Consider the following 21,767-nt stretch of genomic DNA (forward strand, 5'->3'; position numbering starts at 1 on the left):
GTGACTTTCATATATACCCAAACGGTATTAGATATACAAATTGCTGCACCAAATGGCTCTCCAATTCATGGATCCAAGAATGTTTTGTCAAACTGATCATTCAGTAGAAGGTTGTGCTTCCCAGTTTTCAAGTTGGACGATAGCAATATTTTTCCCATTCACCTTGGAGCATTCATCAAAGAATGTCCAAAGATCATGCATGGATCTATGATACAGCCTTTTTTTCTGCCCCCAAGTTTTCAGATCAATCTTTAATTCAGTCAGAAACATGGGAGCCATAGCTAAAAACACCATATATAAATAGAAACTAAAACCAGAGTTGCTGATGCCTGCTTCCCTGTCATTCTTTCTGCCTTAAATTATCAAATCATAACAAAGTATTCTGTTCTCAGTATACAAAAGCCAGGAATGACCAACACAAAAGAGAGAGTAGATGCAGTTGGCAATTGTAGAAGGATCCCCTTGGAGTTTGACCAGGCCTTAAATTTGCATCAGCTGTCAGTCTTTGGAAGTTATAACAAGCAACCCCAATGCCCCGATGAGAATATACTGCAATGAACAAACAATATAAAGTTTTTATGAAGAAAAAGATATTCTATGAGATGATCATTAATGTCCCCGCATGTTAGTAATTTTGGTATCTTTGAAAATGTTCCAAAATCATAAACAATGGATATTTAACCCAGCCACCCCTCCGCCACAATGTCTGATATAAATAAGAGTGAGACCAAGGCAATTTGAATGAAAGGGGTAACTGTTTTTTGTTCGTGGTGCAACAGTAATGCAAAGATGCAGAATGCAAAAGGGAAAATCCCCAAGTTACAAGTAAACCTCATATAATTGTAGTCATAGTCATGACTCAAAAAATGTTCTTTAGCACACAAGGAAAATAGCTTTCTGGTTTAAGCAAAACCATGTCATATAGAAAACGAACCTTGATAATTGGCTTTTCAGTCATGATTATAGTCACCCAACCAACATAGGGCAAGAACCTGCAATTAAAGTAAGCAATTAGAAGTTTCATTTTTTTTTTTTTTTTGAGAAAACGGTACACTGCTTGAAGCATATGAGATTATCTAATTGTGCAGTACAAAAACCCTCAGGCTAGCAAGATCTTTCCCATAACTCCCAAAAGCCTATATAAAGTCACAACAACACCAACACCATTAAGGATGAAAAGGCCAATTGACACATACTAATATCTGAAACTTGGATCAAGTCTTTCCCAGAGAATAAAACATCATGTTCATGGACTGACATTTATCACTAGTAGCTAACATGCTTTCCAATCCAGACACTTGAGAGAAATCAAACTCCATTGCCCATTTTTACCTTGCCCCCAAAAGAAAGCCATTTCCTTAAGGAGGAGCAAATTCTCCTCTAGAATCCACAATTCCTCTCCTAACACTAAAATTGACCTCCTAGTATCCAATTTAGAGGGTGGTATTGCACATAGAAACACTACTGATTCAAATTGTAAAGAAAAGTAATACTAGTAATTCACAAACCTTTGCCCCAAAATGCCCTATGTCCATAAAAAGCATGTGTATGAGTGTGTGTGTGTGAATTCTTCAGACATGCTATGAATTTTGAAGATGGCAACACAGAATCACCAATCATCTGGCAACTCGTTGTACACAAAAAGAAAGGTTGAAATGCTACAGGCTTTACCCCACAGCTCTGCCCATGATATGCTGCCGTTGAAGCCAATGCTGACCTTGAGCATATAAAAGCCTGTCATCCCCAGGATTGTTGTCTCCTGAAAATGCACAGATAAGAGAAGAACATTTAAATACCAAACAATGCAATTCTGACAATTTAACAAATTTAATGTTTATTAAAATAAGCTGCTACCTTTGGTGAGGACATCAACTTCTCCAGTATCTTGTCTTTCATGGACCTACAATAATATAAAATATCAGAATTCATCAGATGCCAGGACCATGTTCATTGATCAATCTGCTAAAATAACAAAATAGAGTTCTTTTCTCATATAGTTTCAAAATAAAGATGGTGTAGAAGCTTTGTCAGGCATAAAACAGTTTTAAGAAAACAAAAGTTCCAAGAAACACTAGGTCATGGAAGTCAAGAATGGACATTATATTGACCAGCTAGCTCCGATGCAAAGATCCACAAGGAAGCATTAGCCCCGAGTAATATTTTGAAACATAATTGTGGCAAGCTATAACAGCAAGCAAAATCTCACACCATAAAAATTTTGACAAATCATAATTCCACAAAATAGAAATGTAATTTTAGGAGTGATTGCATCTTGATGATAATACATAACAAAGTTGGGGAAAAAATAGTATAATTCATGAAGGAAACAAGAATACAAACAATTTACCTCACAAATACATCAGAAACATATGAATCCCAAAGAAAAAAAACAAAGAAACCGAAAAAGATACAGAAAAAACAAAAAAAAGTTCAACAAAAATCAATGAGTTCAGATTTGCATGTGCTGCTGCAATATTATGATACAATCACCATGTTTTCAGTGAGTATTCCAGTTACTGCAATTTGATACTTGCATATAGAATAAGTGATCTCAAATTATTATTATCTTTCTAAGACAGCCCTCCTGACAATTCGGACACTCATTAACAGCTGCCCCTAGAAAGCAGATAGAAGCTTGGTTGCCAATGCTTTCTCATTCTCTGTGCCCTTTAAGTTTTATCTATGCAAATTAGCTTCCGAAATCATTATCCTCAGACCATGTCATTTGCAACAAAAATCAGTCATCTAGTATCTATGACTAATCAATTTATCAATCATGAAGCAGTTGCTTGAGCAAATATATGTTCCCCACAAACTAACTCTTCCATGGAAACATATGCTTGTAAGCACAAAATGCACGAAAGCAGATATCAAATTATCAAATTACGATTTGGTGCTCCCATTCAATGGCAAGTGAAAATATCAGTTGCCGGTATGCATGAATCCCCAGATGTAGATGGTAACTTCAGTGCTTCAAAATCACTTGAAAATCACTTTTTCAGTCATAATACATACACCATACTCCAAGATCAATAAAACATGAGGATTAATTTATTAGAATTCTTACCTTAATTACACGATGGACAATAGGGATTTCACGGCCCTGAGAAATTCATAGTTTGAGGAATGAATTAGCAAAAGAGAATGAAGGCAAAAAAAGCCGCACCAACAATCAAAAATACAAACATACAAAAACAAAGGCACTTACATCAACATTAAAAACAACAATCTCCCCTGCACGGATAGGTTCTTTACTCATGTGCAGGAACAAAATATCCCCCTGCAAATGATATAATCCTCATTAATTAAGACACAGAATCCAAACGAACAAAAATCATCAAACATGTCAAGTATGCTCATGGAAGCGATTGTATAACAAAATAACTTTCATTGTGATCTTATTACACGTCCAAAGCAACTCATATCAAATCAAATCGAATGTTTATTGGCAGATTGCTAACAATAACTAGCAGACTGCAGTTGCCACCAACCAAGTATACTCTTGCTTGCCCTAATTTAAGGTAAGATAAAAACAGGAGTGGATAGACATTGCCATGATAAGGACAGCATGCAAGGAAAGGCAAAAACTGATATGGATTTCAATGAAAAATAGCTGTAAGCAAACATAAGTGATGCATGTTATTACTCAAAGCTTTAAGGTACATAACATACTTAGCTCAGAATATATTCTAGAAAAAATAATAAATATATAAGGTGTAAGGTGGCGGAGTCAACAATCTCTTTGTCCTTTATTTGTAAAGGTTAGAATTTCAAAGCCATAAAATCTTCATTTTCAAAAAATCTTATGTTTCTTTCTAAAATAACTGGGTATAATCTTAACTTCTCCAAAAGAGAAGATAGGGGAATACCAGAGATGCTAATCTGAAGGACATGTTTCCATCTGACCGAATGGTCTTATAAAGAAAAATTGTATGGATGCAAACTCTCAGTAGCATAATTTCAAAGGAAAAAATAGCTCTGAAAATAAACAATCCTAGCACATAGAAGAATAGCATATCAATGTAGACACCTAATTTTGTCCATGCACATTCTAGTCAATTGCGATGCTCTAAAAGTTAGGACTTATGTCTTGACCAAGATTTTTTAAGATCTTTCGAATATTTCAAGATTTTTGAATAAGTTGATTTTTAGAGAGATGCAAGAAAAACAACAAAAAGTCAAGGTAAAAAATCAAAAGCCAACTTAAAGTTAACTTAGATAAACTTGTCTGAAATTAATTGATTTTGGTTGAAAGAGGGTCAAATTTTGGCATTTTAGTGGAATCAAACAACGTCATTGAGCTCCTAAAGGCTCTAAAACAAATTTTGAGTTTTGAGCAAAAATGAAAAAAATAACCAAAATACCCCTGATAACGCCTCAAGTCAAAATTAGTCAAGATCAGCCAAGATTACTTGGAATTGGACAATTTTTGTCAAAGCACAATCTTTAGAAAGAAATTCCGTTTAAAAGAAACAGAATTTTGAATACATTTGCCCAAAATGCCCCTTGATCAAATTTGGTCACACTTGATCAAGTCTAGATCAACCTTTATAGTTTGTGATTGACTAGGACCATAAAGGCTCATTAGGAATAAAATTATGATTTGGATTCTTAAAAATCCTGATGGCACCTCAAATGAGGTGAAATTATAAAAATGCTCTTTAAAGGCATTTTCATAATTTGGCCTTTTGGAGTCCACTTTTTACGAAAAGCTTTAGATCATAATTAAATTTTTTTTATGAATTACAGTGTAAAAAAATCATGAAAATCCTTAGTGAAGCATAGGGTTTAAGGATATTCATGAAAAAAGGTCTTAATCACAAATTAGGGTAAATTTGTCTTTTCTCACAAAGATGGCTGCACTAGTAGCCAAATTGTATGCTGTAATTTTTTAGAGCGGCTAGATTTAAAGCTACAATGATGCTATGGCCTATATTGCAAGTCTTGAGTACCAAGTTTGTAAGAAAAAGATAAAATGATAACAACCATTGGATGCATCTTGATCCGATAGTTGAGAGGGAGCTTCTTTAAATAGAAAAATATAGGGCTACATTCTAGGATCTCCTCATCTTTTCCAGCCACCAAAAATCCACCATTAGAGAAGCTTTTGAAAAGGAAAGTTCCTTGTAGAAAAAACCTCTATTTGAGTACATTTCTCACCATTTTCATGCATTTCCATCTTCATTTCATGTAGTTCTTTTTACCTTTCTAGATTATGTTCATAAGTTCATCTTTGATCTGTCTTTCTCATCTTACCCATTCCATGTTAGTGGTTGAAGAATAAAAAAAATCAAATAAACAACAAAATATCATGAAAAGGGAGCTTTGGCCATGGGTTCTCCCATGTTGGCCAAACCTTCCTCTCTCATTTTTTTTAAAAATATTTTTCATGCTTTAATATAATATACATGTGTTTTTTATGATTTAAAGTTGTCATTTTTTTTTTTTTTAATTTTGATTGTGTTTGGTTGGTTTTTTTTCATGAATAAAAATTTTAGTTTGCATTTTCTAGTTTGCAATATGTTGAATAAATGAAGATGTTTGGTTGTCTGATGCCTGAATGATATAATTGTTGAATATGATGGAAAGATTATAAAAATCAAGGAAATCATGACATATATGTTGTATGTAAGATACTTGAATGAGTTTACAAAATAAAAAAGCTTGTGTTTATAATGTTTTAAAGTTGTTTGGATAAATAAAATTAAAAGTTATTTTTAGTTTTTCAAGTGTTTCGCAAAATGACTACATAGCATTTTTTTTTTTCAGTATTTGAGATTTTGGTCTAATCATGCATCATGCTAGCAAATTTCAGCATTATCATTCATTTAAAAACCTAAACCAAACTCTAGACCCTACCTAAACTCTACACCAAGCCCTAAAGTCTAAACGGTACCCAAACTCTAAACCAAATCCTAAACCCTAAACCAAACCCTAGACGAAGCCCTAAACTCTAAACCTAATCCTAAACCTGAACTCTAAACCTAATCCTAAACCCAAACTCTAAACCAAACCCTAAACCCTAGAAAATCTATTAATCTAGAAAATCTATAAGAATAGATAAATAATGACATAAAGACACCGATCATTTGTTTTAAAAATAGATGTCTTTGACATCCAACTATAGCACTAAATAACCTTTTTTTTGAATGGCAGTTCCAAAAAAACGTACTTCTACATCAAAAAAGCGCATTCGAAAAAATGTTTGGAAAAAGAAAGGAATCCTAAACCCAAACTCTAAACCAAACCCTAAACCCTAAACCAAACCCTGAACTCTAAACCTAATTCTAAACCCAAACCTTAAACCAAACCTTAAAATCTAAACTAATCCTAAACCCTAAATCATAATCCTAAAACTCAAAGTCCAACCCCTTATATTCTTTATAAAGACAATTATTGAGAAACCCCTTATATATAGGTCAGGTCTCAAAAATCATCTTTATTAGAAATATTATCTTATTCATTTTTGAAACATTTTTTTTCATTTTTTAAACTATGAATGCAACAAGATGAATCATAAAATAAAATGGATAGAATGCGGTAACATATATCATATGGATGATGATGAACATATAAGCTACCGAGTATAAGTGTATGGACATAATAAAATGATATGTTAATGATAATGCATATATATAATTATGGTGTAAGTAAAAACGCAAATGCATGAGCGGGTTTCGGACTTTGGGTTTTAAAATTACAATTTAGGGTTTAGGATTAGATTTAGAGTATAGGTTTGGTTTAAGGTTTGGGTTTAGGGTTAGATTTAAAGTTTAGGGTTTGTTTTTGGTTTAGGTTTTAGGGTTTTAAGTTTTGGAGTTTAGGGTTTAAAGTTTAAGATTTTTAAATGAATGATAATGCTAAATGCATGGAATTTCTGTATCTATTTTAGCAAAAACTTAACTAAAACCATCCTTGAATTTTATACATCCAAACAATTTTAAAACATCATAAACACAAGCGTTCTAACTTAGTAAACTCATTCAAGCATTTTATCAAGAACATATATGACATGATTTATATAACAAGACATATAGTCAAAAGTGATTTCCTTGATTTTCTTTATAATCGTCCGACCAAATTCAACACTTACATCATTCCAGCTTCAAACAATCAAACATATTTACTTATTCAATATAAAACTTTCATCAAACACTTTACAAATTAGAAAATGTAAATTAAAATTTTTATTCAAGAAAAAAATAACCAAACACAGAATCAAAATTAAAACAAAACAATTTTAAATCATAAAAAACACATATATATTATATTAAAGCATGAAAAATATTTTTTAAAAAAAGAGAAAGAAAGGTTTGGCCAACATGGGAGAACCCATGGCGAAAGCTCCCTTGTTGTTTTTATGATATTTTTATCCTCCAAACACTACCATGAAATAGGTAAAATAATAAAAACAGATCAAAGATGAACTTATAAAGAGAATCTAGAAAGATAAAAAAAACTACATGAAATGCAGATGAAAATGAATGAAAATGGTGAGAAATGTACTTAAATGGAGGTTTTTTCTACAAGGGAATTTTCTCTTCAAGAGCTTTTCTAATGGTGGATTTTTTTAGGCTGGAAAAGAAGAGTAGATCCCATATCACAGCCCTATATTTTACTATTTAAAGAGCCACCCTTTTCAACTATTGGATCAAGATGCATCTAATGGTTATTATTATTTTGACTTTTTCTTACAAATTTGGTGTCCAAGAGTTGCAATATAGGTCATAGCATCATTGTACCTTTTAAATTTAATGGCTCTAAAAAATTAGCACACAACTTAGCTATTATTGCAACTGTTTTAGTAAGAAAAACAAATTTACACTTGTTTGTGATTAAAGGCCTTTTTTATGAATTTTATGAATTTCCTTAAACCCTATGCTTCAGTAATGATTTTTATGATTTTTTTGCACTATAATTCATAAAAAATATTTAATCATAATCTAAAACTTTTCGTAAAAAATCGACGCAAAAGATGAAATTACGAAAATACCCACCTTTTTTTAGGTGCACTCAAGATTTTTAATGCATCAAAACTCATAACATAATATTTTAACATAATCTAAAGTTTTTCACAAAAAATTCACTCCAAAAAGACCAAATTGCGAAAATACCCCTAAAAGGTATTTTTGTAATTTCATCTTATTTGAGGTGCAATCAGGACTTTTAAAAATTCAAATTATAATTTTATTACTAATGAACCTCTATAGTCCTAATCAATCACAAATTATAAAGGTTAACATGAGCTTGAACAAGTATGATCAAATTTAATCGAGGGGTATTTTGGTCAAATCCACTCAATCCTTTTTTTTTTTTTTTTTTGCGGATTTTCTCTCTACAAATTATGCTTTGATAAAAATTGTTCAGTTCCAAGTAATCTTGAACAATCTTGACCAACTTGGATTTAAGGCATCATCAAGGGTATTTTGGTCATTTTTGCTTAAAACTCAAAATTGGTTTTAGAGTCTTTAGGAACCCAATGACTTGGTTTGATTCAACCAAAATGCTCCAAATTTGACCCTCTTTCAACCAAAATCGACAAATTTTGGACAAGTTTAACCAAGTTAACACTTTTGACTTTTTCCCTTAGACTTTTTGTTGTTTTTCTTGCATCCCCCTAAAAATCAACTTATTCAAATATCTTGAAATATTCAAAAGATCCTAAAAATCTTAGTTAAGACCTAGGTCCTAACTTTTAAAGCATCGCGATTGACTAGAACCTGCTTAAGAAAACTTAGGTGTCTACAAGAAAACTTAGGTGTCTACAATCAACCTTAGTATAAAACGAGGAGGTCGGTTCCAGATGAGCACAAACAAGGCTTCCAATATTCTATTCTCAAATATTTTGGAGGGCCATTCACATACATTTGGTTGCAGAAGAAGAACAGTACACAACGGTATTAGGATACACTCAAGATTGCTAGACACACCAAAATCATTTAAGCAAATTCTTCATAAGTTGACTTACCCTCTTGAAGCCAGGTTCCATACTTTCAGAAAGAACTACGACAACAGGAGATTCACTGCCAGTGATACACATCAAGGCCTTCCATATTATGAGGGCTGATGTAACAATCATACCTGAAATAGAAAGCATTCTATAAGATCAAACTTTCCCCGGGGGAATAATTGATGACAACAACTTTTCAAAACAAATTTGTATATTGGAATATCCAGCACATGCCTAACATGCTCCTACAACAATCTTGAAATTTAAAGTTTCTAAGAAAAATCCAAAGAAAGCTCAATAGACATGCATAATATCATACACTTTCGCAGAGTTTATTTCAGCTTTGATCTCAATAAACGAATTAAACGGTATTTATGATTTTATCAAAATCTCAACTTATTATCAAAATCATCCAAATTCAATACAATTGGGATCAAGATGAGTTAACACTAACAGGAAGAAAAAAACTTTTTTTTGGTTCTTGCAATTGAAAGTCAATAGGAGTCAACTTCAAGTAAATTTCTAGACAACCCCAATGACCCACCAAACAAACCACTCCACTCAAAACAAAACACTACACTCCGGATCTCTCTGAAACAAAAAATAATAATGTTTTTCAATTCTAAATAGTGTAAAACAATTTCATACTCAACAAGGCTGAAATAGATTTGTTAGACTGAAAAGGCAAGGGGATTTGTAACATTCCTGGCAAAATACAACAGAGAAGCCATTTACATACGAACCAAGACTTACGCCCTGGGTGAGAAGCTGGCGGATCTGAATTGATTTGATGGAGTCTACAGTGTCTCCGATCCAACTCATGTTTCTCTCTTCGATCCCTTTCTCTTTCTTTTGTCCCTCAGCTTTGGTTCTCTTCTTCCTCCTTTGCAGGAAGGTACAAATAAGAAGGCGCAAACAGTCAAACCCCTAGTCCCCCTACCACCCAACTCCTCACCTCACCGGTTACATTTTCTTTTCTTTTCTCCAAATGGCAAATCAAAAAAGCAATATTTTATTTTTATTTACTATTAAAATAAAGGTTAAATGTCTTATAGCCCTAACGCTATTCCGCTCCTATCAGTTTGATACGTAAGAATATAAATTTTTTATTTTGTTATTTTAATTTTTGTTTCGAAGTATTTTGATATTTGATATTATTATTATTAATTAAATAATTAATGTTATATAAATATTTAATAAAATTATGTTACATGTTATAAATATTTAATTATAATCCATCACATTAAAAAATTTTCAAAAATAAATAATTTAATTTAATTTTTTAAAAATAATAAAAATTGAAAAAAAAAGTAAAAAATAAATAATATAGCAATAATTATACATTAATGTGACATATAATAATTTTATTAGATATTAATATTACATAAATTAATTGTACTAAAATATTTGATGAAATAAAAATTTAAATATCAAAAATAAAAATTTTATCTTTTAGATATTAAATTGATAAAAAATATATAATATAAATTTTTTTTATGTTTAACCCTGAAATAAAAGAAAAGTTTTTTGTATCGTTGGTTATTTCTTTCATAAAAAATACATTTTTTTACTTGTCGGAGAGAGTGCACTCGGCTGATTTTTTTTTTTATGTTTATATGTGATATATTATTAATATATAAATTTTATATATTATTAATAAATTAGACAATATTAGTATATTAATAAATAAATATTAATTTTTAAAATAAATATGTAAATAAAAATTTAAATTTTTTAAAAAAATTTACTCAAGTGAAAATAAAATTATCGAATTCATTAATGAAATGATATCTCTCGTTTAGTGACAGTCAAATATAAATTTTTTTTAACCAAAAAACATAAGCTTTCAACTACAGCTGTCTTCCATGGCGCTTCCTTTTTCCGGTGGGTGCGCACGATTAACCTTCTCACCTTATGTGAAATTCATAAACCATTAAATTTGTTTTGCTATTTTGTCCCCTCGTCAATTTTGTATTCATCCGATGAATTTAAAAATAAAATAAAAAATAATAGAGTCGTCATCAATCTTTTTAAATTAAATACAATTGATCATTTATTAAAACATATATTTTTAATAAAATCTTAAAATTAATTAAAATTTATTAAAAAAATAATTTTAAGATTTACGTAACAATCTAGATTTAGAAATTGGTTATGTGTAAAAAAAGATTAGCATCCACATAATGTCCGTTTAAAATAATACCAATTAATTACGTGTTATCTATTGATTTTAATAAAAATAATCTTATTTTCGGTATTTGAAAAATGATTTCCTTGGTTTCCTCTGTTTATTGAAATTTTGATTTTTTCTTTTATTATTGTTCCATATTTATTATTCAAATTTTATTTGAGAAAAATAAATTAGAACCCTTTTTATTGAAATAATTCTTAAAATATTTTAGTACGTTGATAACATTAGAATAACTCCTTTTCACCTAGAGGTTTCTTAGGCATCGCTTCTCGGAATACCTTATAATCTCATCTTCAGAGGTTCGAATTTACTTTTCATAAAAACTTTATTAAGCATGCAATGCAAAATGTGGATATATTGATGCATGTATTTTATTCTTTTTTGTTAATTTTATTGATTTTTTTATTTGATTTCTTTTTTATTTAAATTTTTGAAGAAAAAAAGGAATTTTTATTATATTGAAGTTTTTTTATAAATATTCCAATATACTGGTAATATTTAAAGAAATCTTCTTACCTAAGGATTTCGTAAAGCATTACTACTCAGAATATTTTTAGAATCTCATTATTTGATAAAATTTTTTTTTACATTTATATTATTATTTTTTTAATTTATTAGTAAAAAGAAAATTTTGTATTGTGTTGAAAATTTTTTATAAATACTCCAATGCATTGGTAGTATTTAAAAAAATCTTCTCACTTAGAGATTTCGTGGGTCTCACTTTTTGGAGTATCTTTGAATCTCATCATCAAATAAAATTTTTCTTTTCTTATATTTTTATTATTTTATAAAGTTTATTCTAAAATTAACAAAATTATCAAAAAATTTTATTATATATTTCATCATTTACTTCTGTTAATCATTATTATAAAACAACAAAAATTTATTTTAGTAAATTTAAATATTTTTACATGCATAAATATTAATAATAAAATCTAAAATCACAAAAATAATATTTTAAAAAATTCAAAAAAAAATTTTTTACCTGAACCAGACTGATCAACGGTCCGGTCAACACGCAGTCTGGTCCGACGATTCGATCTAGTTAGGTCGGTTCAACGTTAGCAGTTCAGGGACAATCTAGTTCAATCTAGGTTAGTTTAACTGAATCGGTCAGAGGCTAAAGGAAAAGTGGGTCACCGGGTCAGGTGCGTGGACCCCAGGTTGACATGCGGATCCTCAAAGACTAAAACAATGTCGTTTTGGTTTTTATTGAAACATCGTCGTTTTGGTTATGATAGTTTATATAAAAGACCAATTTTTTTTAACTCATTTCTCCATTTCTTCACAAAAAAAAAAACACTCTCTCATCTCCTCTTTCAGACAAAAACCCATGAGGTCGACCACTCATTGTCACCGTCGATGCCACTGGTCACCAGCCACTGTCACCGATGACCAAAAAACTTTCAAAATTGACCCACTAATCCTCCCAGCCTTTAGAGTCTAGATCTGAGCCTAATTTTACGAAAATAGGCTCCAAACGGAGCAGATCTGGCCTAAAAAGTTTGGTCAAAATTTTTTTTTAAGTGTTATTTTTTTAAAACATTGGTGCTAGGTTCCCCTACCATGGGGACTATGGTTTTTAGTTTCCTTTTTTTTTATTTTACAAAAAGCTTTTTTTTTATTTTCAAATTTTTTGATAGTTTTTTTTTTATTCTTTCTCTTTTTTTGTGCAGGCAATGAGCTTTATTTATAGAGTTTTTTGGGATTCCAATCTCAGATTTTCAAGCCAAAATTCATGCTGTCAAGTTAGGCAAGGTGTTAGACGCTTGTCGGTGGTGACGGTGGCTGAGATTTTGGACTTTTGAGGAGGGTGCATTTAATGCACTCATATTTTTTTGTCCAACTAAACCTGATAAGGAAAAAAGAAGAAGGAAAAAAAAAAGAAAAAAAGAAGAAAAATAATAGAAAATAATAATAATACTAATAACAATACAAAATGGTGTTTACAGCTACCCCTCTTTACCTATTTCTGAGAATCAGGAATAAGATAAAGACGAATAAAAATTTTCAAAAATAAATAATTTAATTTAATTTTTTAAAAATAATAAAAATTACAAAATAAATAAGTAAAAAATAAAATAATATAGCAATAATTATACATTAATGTGACATATAATAATTTTATTAGATATTAATATTACATAAATTAATTGTACTAAAATATTTGATGAAATAAAAATTTTATCTTTCAAATATTGAATTGATAAAAAATATATAATATAAATTTTTTTTTATGTTTAACCCTGAAATAAAAGAAAAGTTTTTTGTACCGTTGGTTATTTCTTTCATAAAAAATACATTTTTTTACTTATCGAAGAGAGTGCACTCGGCTGATTTTTTTTTATATGTTTATATGTGATATATTATTAATATATAAAGTTTATATATTATTAATAAATTACATAATATTAATATATTAATAAATAAATATGTAAATAAAAATTTAATTTTTTTAAAAAAAATTTACTCAAGTGAAAATAAAATTATTAGATTCATTAATGAAATGATGTCTCTCATTTAGTGACAGTCAAATATAAAATTTTTTTTAACAAAAAAATAAAAGCTTTCAACTACAGCTGTCTTCCATGGCGCTTCCTCTTTCCGGTGGATGCGCACGATTAACCTTCTCACCTTGTGCAAAATTTAAAAACCGTTAAATTTGTTTTGCTATTCTATCTCCTCGTCGATTTTGTATTCATACGATGAATTTAAAAATAAAATAATAAATAATAAAGTCGTCAACAAATTTTTTTAATTAAATACGATTGATAATCTATTGAAACATATTTTTTTAATAAAATCTTAAAATTAATTAAAATTTATTAAAAATAATAATTTTAAGATTTACGTAACAATCTAGGTTCAGAAATTGGTTACGTGTAAAAAAAAATCAACACCCCCATAATGCCCGTTTAAAATGGTACCAATTAATTACGTGTTATCTATTAATTTTGATAAAAATAATCTTATTTTCGGTATTTGAAAAATAATTTCCTTGGTTTCCTCTGTTTATTGAAATTTTGATTTTTTTTTATTATTGTTCCATATTTATTATTCAAATTTTATTTGAGAAAAATAAATTAGAACTCTTTTATTGAAATAATTCTTAAAATATTCAAGTACGTTGGTAACATTAGAAGAACTCCTTTTCACCTAGAGATTTTTTAGGCATCGTTTCTCGGAATACCTTATAATCCCATCTTTGGAGGCTCGAATTTACTTTTCATAAAAAACTTTATTAAGCATGCAATGCAAAATGTTAATATGTTGATGCATGTATTTTATTCTTTTTTTGTTAATTTTATTGATTGTTTTATTTGATTTCTTTTTTATTTAAATTTTTGAAAAAGAATAGAAATTTTTATTATATTGAAGTTTTTCTATAAATATTTTAATACATTGGTAATATTTAAAGAAATCTTCTTACTTAGGGATTTCGTAAAGTATTACTACTCGAAATACTTTTAAAATCTCATTATTTGATAAAATTTTCTTTTTAAATTTATATTATTATTATTTTTAATTTAGTAGTAAAAAGAAAAACTTGTATTGTGTTAAAATTTTTTTATAAATACTATAATACACTAGTAGTATTTAAAAATATCTTTTCACCTAGAGATTTCGTGAGTATCACTATTCAGAGTATCTTTGAATCTCATCTTCGGATAAAAAATTTTTTTCTTATATTTTTATTATTTTATAAAGTTTATTCTAAAATTAACAAAATTATCAAAAATTTTTATTATATATTTCATCATTTACTTATATTAATTATTATTATAAAACAACAAAATTTTATTCTAGTAAATTTAAACATTTTTACATGCATAAACATTAATAATAAAATTTAAAATCACAAAAATAATATTTTAAAAAATTTAAAAAATTCAAAAAATTTTTTTTTACCTGAACCGGACTGATCAACGGTCCGATCAACATGCGATCTGGTCCGATGGTTCGATCTAGTTAGGTCAATTCACCATCAGCGATTCAAGGACAATCTGGTTCAATCTAGGTCAGTTCAACTGGATCGGTCAGAGGCTGAAGAGAAGCGAGTCACGGGTCAGGTGTGCACCTGACCCCAGGTTGACATACGGATCTTCAAGGGCTAAAACAACGTCGTTTTAGTTTTTATTGAAACAGCGTCTTTTTGGTTATGACAGTTTATATAAAAGATCAAATTTTTTTTAACTCATTTCTCCCTTTCTTAAAAAAAAAAACACTCTTTCATTTCCTCTTTCAGACAAAAACCTAATGGAGTCGACCACTTGTTGTCACCACCAGTGCCACTGGTCACCAACCGCCATTGTCAGTGACCAAAAAACTTTCAAAATCGACCCACTATTCCTCCCAACCTCCAGAGTCTAGATCTGAGCCTAGTTTTACGAAAATAGGCTCTAAACGGAGCAGATCTGGCCTAAAAAGTTTGGCCAAAATTTTTTTTTATGTGTTATTTTTTTTTTTAAACACTGGTGCTAAGTTCCCCTACTTTGGGGGCTATGGTTTTTGGTTCCCTTTTTTTTTGACAACAAGCTTTTTTTTATTCTAAAATTTTTTGATAATTTTCTTTTATCTTCTCTCTTTTTTGTGCAGGCAATGAGCTCTATTTATAGAGCTTTTTGGGATTCAAATCCCAGATTTTCAAGCCAAAATTCACACTGCCAAGTTACGCAGGGTGTCAGACGATTTTCGGTGGTGATGGTGGTTGGGATTTTAGACTTTCAAGGAGGGTACATTTAATGCACTCATATTTTTTGGTCCAACTAAACCTGATAAAAAAAGAAAAAGAAAGAAGAAGAAGGAAAAAAGAAAGAAAAAAATAAAAAATAAAAAAATAATACTAATAATAATACAAAATGGTGTTTACAGCTACCCCTCTTTATTTATTTCTGAGAATCAGGAATAAGGCAAAGACAAACAAACAACCACTTTATTCAGAAAAGAAATGTTGGGCATAAAATTGTCCCTTTTTTTTAAAAAAAATTTAAAAGGCTATTTTAAATAGAGATTCAATAACATTTTTGAAAATTTAAAAAGTTCCTCTAAGCAAAAGCTTAATAACTTTTAAAAATTTAAAGAGGCTCCTCTAAGCAAAGATTCAACGACTTCTGAAAATTTAAAGAGACTCCTTTAAGTAGAGGCTCAACAACTTTTAAAAATTTAAAGAGACTCCTTTAAGTAGAGGTTCAACAACTTTTTAAAATTTAAAGAGACTCCCCTAAGCAGAGGCTCAACAACTTTAAAATTTATCTTGAAAAAACTCATCTAAACAGAGGCTTAGCAACTTTAAAATTTATCTTGAAAAAGCTCCTTTAAACAGAGGCTCAATGACTTTAAAATTTATCTTGAAAACGCTTCTTTAAGCAGAGGCTCAACAACTTTAAAAATCCATCTTAAAAAAGCTCTTCTAAGCAGAGGCTCAACAACTTTAAAATCTATATGTTCTTGAAACCGGGTTCTCATCTTTGAACAAGTAAATTTCTCTCTTTTGAAACCTTTTGTTTGATTATTATCTTCATCCGAATATCAAAATCTTATTTTTATTAGGAAATGAAAAGTCTTTATCCTTATTATAATTACTCATGGATACATGTGTGAGTGCTCTAAATGCAATGCATGTAATGCAATCAAAATTATTCATTGTAGTAAAAAAGTTCTCGAAATCTCTTACTTTTTTACTTTTTTTATCAGAATTCTCAATAATTGCCATATAACCAATCTGTTCTTAACATCTGACCATTGTATTCTTCCTTAACAATATTTTTCTTCTTCAAAAGTCTACAACATCAATGTCTTGTCATGCTTTTCTCATCCTTTTTCATTTGCTTTTGTCAACTTTTAAAAATTAATGTTGAGATCTTTTGTGTTTGTTTTTCTTTTCATCATTTTAAGTTCAAGACAAACAAAATGCAATCACACATTTCTCCTACTCATTTGTAAGATGAACAAAAATATCAATAGGTGTTATTTCCAAAGGAAAGATAGCATATTTCATTAAATTGAAAATAAGTGCATGGTAACAAAAGTGTTTGAGTCGAAACAAAGGTGCCCAAATAATGATCATAAGATAATCATGAACAAAATATTCTCATATTCTTTTTTTAAAACTAAATCAGATGACTTCCTTGATTCTTCAGAGTTCATGAAACTACACTTGCCTTTGTGTTATGAGATATTCTCTTGATGATGCTTTTCCTTTATATCCAAGCCGTCTTTTTCATGGTTTTCAGCTTAGATATGTCATTTTTTTTTACTTTTTATTTTTTTAAGCAAAATATTTTTTTACAGCATCTAAATTTATCAAAGTAGGTAAATCACCTCCATCTATCTTTGTCAAAATCAATGCCCTATTAGAAAAGGCTTTTTTCACCACGTATTGGCCCTCTCAATTTGGTGTCCATTTTTCTCGATTGTCATATTGATTTGGAATGATCCTTTTCAACACTAATTCTCTTTTCTTAAAGTGATAGGGATGTATTTTCTTATCATGTGCTTTTATCATCTTTTTTTGATATAATTGACCATGACAAAATGCTGTAAGTCTTTTCTCTTCAATAAGGTTCAATTGTTCGTAGTGATTTCGAACCCATTTTGCTTTATCTAACTCTACCTCTACCAAGACTCTCAATGAGAGAATTTTTACTTTGATCGGTAGCATAGCTTCTATTTTATATACCAAAGAGAATGAGGTGGCCCCAGTAGATGTTCGACCTGATATTTTATAAGCATGCAAAGTAAAAGGTAACTTCTCATGCCATTCTTTGTAAGTATCAGTCATTTTCTCCAAGATTCTTTTGATATTCTTGTTTGCAGCCTCTACTACTTATTCATCTTTGGACGATATGGTATCGAATTATGATGATGGATCTTGAATTGAGTGCACACTTCATTCATCATCTTGCTATTCAAGTTTTTGGCATTATAAAAAATAATCATTTTTGGAAACCTATATCTGAATATTATCTCATTGTTTATGAACTTGCATACCACAGATTAGGTCACGCTAGCGTATGATGCAGCTTCTACCTACTTCGTAAAGTAATCAATCATCGTAAAGATAAATCTATTCCTATTTGAAGCTTTTGGAGTAATGAGACTGATGACATCTATGCCCCATATAAAGAATGACCATGAAGGTGCCAAAACATGCAAAGCTGTTAGAGGGGTGTGAATCTTGTCAGCATAAATCTGGCACTTATGAAATCTTTTGGCATAATCAATACAGTCACTTTTTATCATCAATCAATAATAGTCAGCCCTCATAATTTGTCTAGCCATCATATGACCATTTGTATGTACCCCACAAACTTCATCATGCACTTCTTTAATAATCCTCTTCGCTTCAGCTGCACTCACACACATTAAGAGCACTTGATCTTGACTCTTTTTATAAAAGACATCTTTATCAAGAAAAAAACTCATAGCCAACCCTTTTATAGTCCTTTTATCATTTTTTATTGCATGTTCTGGATATTACTGGCTTTTGATATATTGCATAAGGTCATGATACCATGGCTTCCTATAAATTTCTTTTTCGACACCTGAACAATGTGCTGGTTCATCCTTCACATCCAGCTTGATAGGTTAGATTTTAGTATTTGTGTTTATTTTAATCATTGTAGCTATAATAGCCAATGCATCAACAATTTGATTCTCCTCTCTAGGCAAATGTTCAAACTAAACTTTTTTGAATTGTTAGACCAACTCAGAGATGTATTTATGATACTGGATCAATTTAGAACTTTTTGTCTCCCATTCTCTTCGTAACTGATAGATGACTAGAGTTGAATCTCCAAACACATCCAACACTTTGATTTTCTTTTCAATCGCTACTTGTAGACCCATAAAATAGGCCTCATATTCAGCCACATTGTTTGTGCAATTGAAATTTAACTTGGCTGTGATGGGATAATAATGTTCATCGGGAGATATTAAAATTGCCCTAATACTATGACCCAAAGCCTTAACAGCTCCATCAAAATACATTCTCTAAGACCTCTTAATAGGTTCATTTTCTTCAATGGCCATCACATCATCATCAGGAAAATCTAGTTTCATTGGCTCATAATCTTCGATTACATGATTGACAAGAAACTCGACTATTGCATTTCTTTTAATAGCCTTTTAAATCACATAAACAATATCATATTCTGAAAGCATAACTTGCCAAGGCGCTATTCTCCCCATCAATGAAGGTTTTTCGAAGATATACTTAATAGGATCTAACTTTGCTATAAGCTAAGTAGTGTGATAAAGCATGTATTATCGGAGCCTTCGAGCTGTCCAAGCCAATGCATAATACATCTTCTCTAATGGTGAATACTTGGACTTGTAATCAGTGAATTTTTTGCTCAAGTAGTAAATTACTCATTTTTTCCTGTTAGTTTCATCTATTTGCCCCAACACACATTTCATTGAATTTTATGCACTATTAAGTACAAAATCAAAGGTTTTCCCAAGATTGGTGGTACCAACATAGGTGAATTTGACAAGTATTTTATGATCTTATCAAAAGCTTCTTGGCATTCGTCATTCCATTCTCCTAGATCATATTTTTTAAGAAGCTTGAAAATAGGATCTCACTTATAAGTGAATTGAGAGATAAAACAAGTAATATAGTTCAATCTCTTTAGGAAATCTTGTATTTTTTTTGGGCACGAAGAGGAGATAAATTTTGGATGGCTTGTATCTTATCCGGGTCTACTTTAATTTTTCTTTCATTGACCACAAAGCCTAATAATTTTCCTGATTTAGCATTGAATGTACATTTAACAAGATTCAACTTCAGTTGAATCTTCTTAACTTGTAAACAACTTTTTGATATTGACTACATAATTATCTCTTTCATGAGATTTTGTAATCATATCATCCACATACACTTCTATTTCTTTATGTATCATATAATAAAAGAGAGTCACCATTGCTCTTTGATAAGTAGCACCATTATTTTTTAACCCAAGAGGTATGACTTTGTAACAAAATATCCCCTACATGGTCACAAATGTGATTTTTCCCATATCATCTTAAGCTATTTTGATATAATTATAGACTGAGAAGACATCCATAAAGGAAAATATGGAGTGTCTAGCAGTATTATCCACTAAAGTATTAATATAGGACAGAAAAAAGTTATCTTTGGGACTCGTCCTATTCAGGTCTCGATAATCGACACAGAAAAAACTGGCATTATGTTAGCTATCCATTTAGGATATTTTACCACATTCAAAAATCTAGTATCAAATTGCTTCTTCATTTTTTCTTTAATTTTTAGCAATATCTCTGGCTTCATGTGCCTTAGTTTTTGCTGTACTGGCTTACATTCTGGTTTCAAAGATAACTTGTGCTCTATAATATTAGTGCTAAGTCTTGGCATATCCTGGTAGGACCATGCAAACACATTTACATATTCTCAGAGTAACTCTTTTCGCTTTTGCCTTTTAACTGGTAAAAGAGATATACAAATTTTAACCTCTTTTATTTTCATCATCTCCCAAATTCATTAATTCGATAATTTTTTGGTGGGGTTTAATTGGCTTATCTTCATGTTCTATTAATTTTAACAAATCAGGAGGCAGTGTGTAATTATCTGAATCTTTCTCATTATCAAGTTTGTTAACATGAATTAAAATTTCAAAATCAAATTTAAGATTGTTGCTATGATTATCTTCATGTTCATTATTTAAGACCTTGTAAAGGGTAAAATGAAGAGAATATTGGCACTCAAAGATGAAATGGCAAAAAAATTATTAAGGTAAAATGATTTGAATCATGAACATGAAAGTGAATAAAAGAAGTACAGATGCATCTTTTGAGTCTTTTATTAAAACAACAAACATAAAGACACACAAAAGATCACTTAATGCTCACAGAAAGTAATTAGGGATTTAGAGTTCTATAATATATTATTTTTTAAAAGTTTTAAAGACAACAAGCAGCTCTATGACTTTTCAGTTATTTAGCTGAAAATCTAAATGACAAGGGTGCACGAATAGCTCTTCATCTTGACTCTTTTTTTTTGTCATCCACCATTTGAATGACCAACTCTGAAAACTCTTTCATGAATCTTACACTTAGGGCTCCAAGCAAATCTGGGTAAATATATCCTTCCGAAAGAAAAGAATCATAGAGATATGAAACGATCGTAAGCTCTGACTTTGGCTCATATCCCTCAAGATTAGCCATTCTCTTATCTTTTTTCTCATTCACCACTTTCATTTTGTCTCTTCTTGTTGGCTTATATCCTAAGTTAAATTTATCTTTCTTGTCATATACTACTAGTGGCTCTATGATTCATTGTAAGTTCTTCCCTAGTCTAGTTTTAGGTTGCCATCTCATTTCAGTAAATTGCTTAACGACCATTTTAGTAGTCGTAGACAGGTGTGACGAATATAATTTAGATCTTTCAGCCTCATACGTTATGTTAGCAATCTTGAAAGATCTATATAAGCATTTCATAACTTCATTTGCTACTCTACATAAGGAGTATTTACCAATTAAGTGATCGGTAAATCTTTTTCTCCTACCACACATGTTAATTTTTCATCAATAATGAATTTAACTTTTTAATGCAATGAGGATGGAGCAACACCCGTCATATGAATCTACGACCTACCCAATAAGTAA

General features: G+C 30.1%; 1 protein-coding gene across 2 annotated transcripts; it reads right to left on the reverse strand.

Moving 5' to 3' along the window:
- Positions 1-68: 68 nt before the first annotated feature.
- Positions 69-9,974, reverse strand: LOC111278834 (uncharacterized). Of its 2 annotated transcripts, none has more exons than XM_022865498.2 (8): positions 9,694-9,974; positions 8,969-9,081; positions 3,209-3,280; positions 3,068-3,103; positions 1,855-1,900; positions 1,672-1,759; positions 935-992; positions 69-549 (listed from the first exon to the last, which is right to left on the reverse strand). In XM_022865498.2, exons 1-8 carry the CDS (start codon positions 9,770-9,772, stop codon positions 499-501), a joined length of 543 nt encoding a protein of 180 aa, XP_022721233.2. In that variant the 5' UTR covers positions 9,773-9,974; the 3' UTR covers positions 69-498. The 2 variants fall into 2 exon arrangements, with proteins under 2 accessions (XP_022721233.2, XP_089620686.1); XM_089764560.1 differs by having other exon boundaries at positions 9,704-9,956.
- Positions 9,975-21,767: the final 11,793 nt, after the last annotated feature.

Source organism: Durio zibethinus, chromosome 8 (genome assembly GCF_047325235.1).
Source record: "Durio zibethinus cultivar Kanyao isolate XHJ-2024 chromosome 8, ASM4732523v1, whole genome shotgun sequence".
NCBI lineage: Eukaryota > Viridiplantae > Streptophyta > Magnoliopsida > Malvales > Malvaceae > Durio > Durio zibethinus.

Coding starts and splice junctions, on each gene's coding strand:
- LOC111278834 (XM_022865498.2), bottom strand. CDS start 9,772: ATGAGTTGGATCGGAGACACTGTAGACTCCATCAAATCAATTCAGATC. Junction 3,281..8,968: donor TGGAACCTGGCTTCAAGAGG/GTAAGTCAACTT, acceptor TATCATTTGCAG/GGGGATATTTTGTTCCTGCA. Junction 550..934: donor CTGAAAAGCCAATTATCAAG/GTTCGTTTTCTA, acceptor TGTTCATTGCAG/TATATTCTCATCGGGGCATT.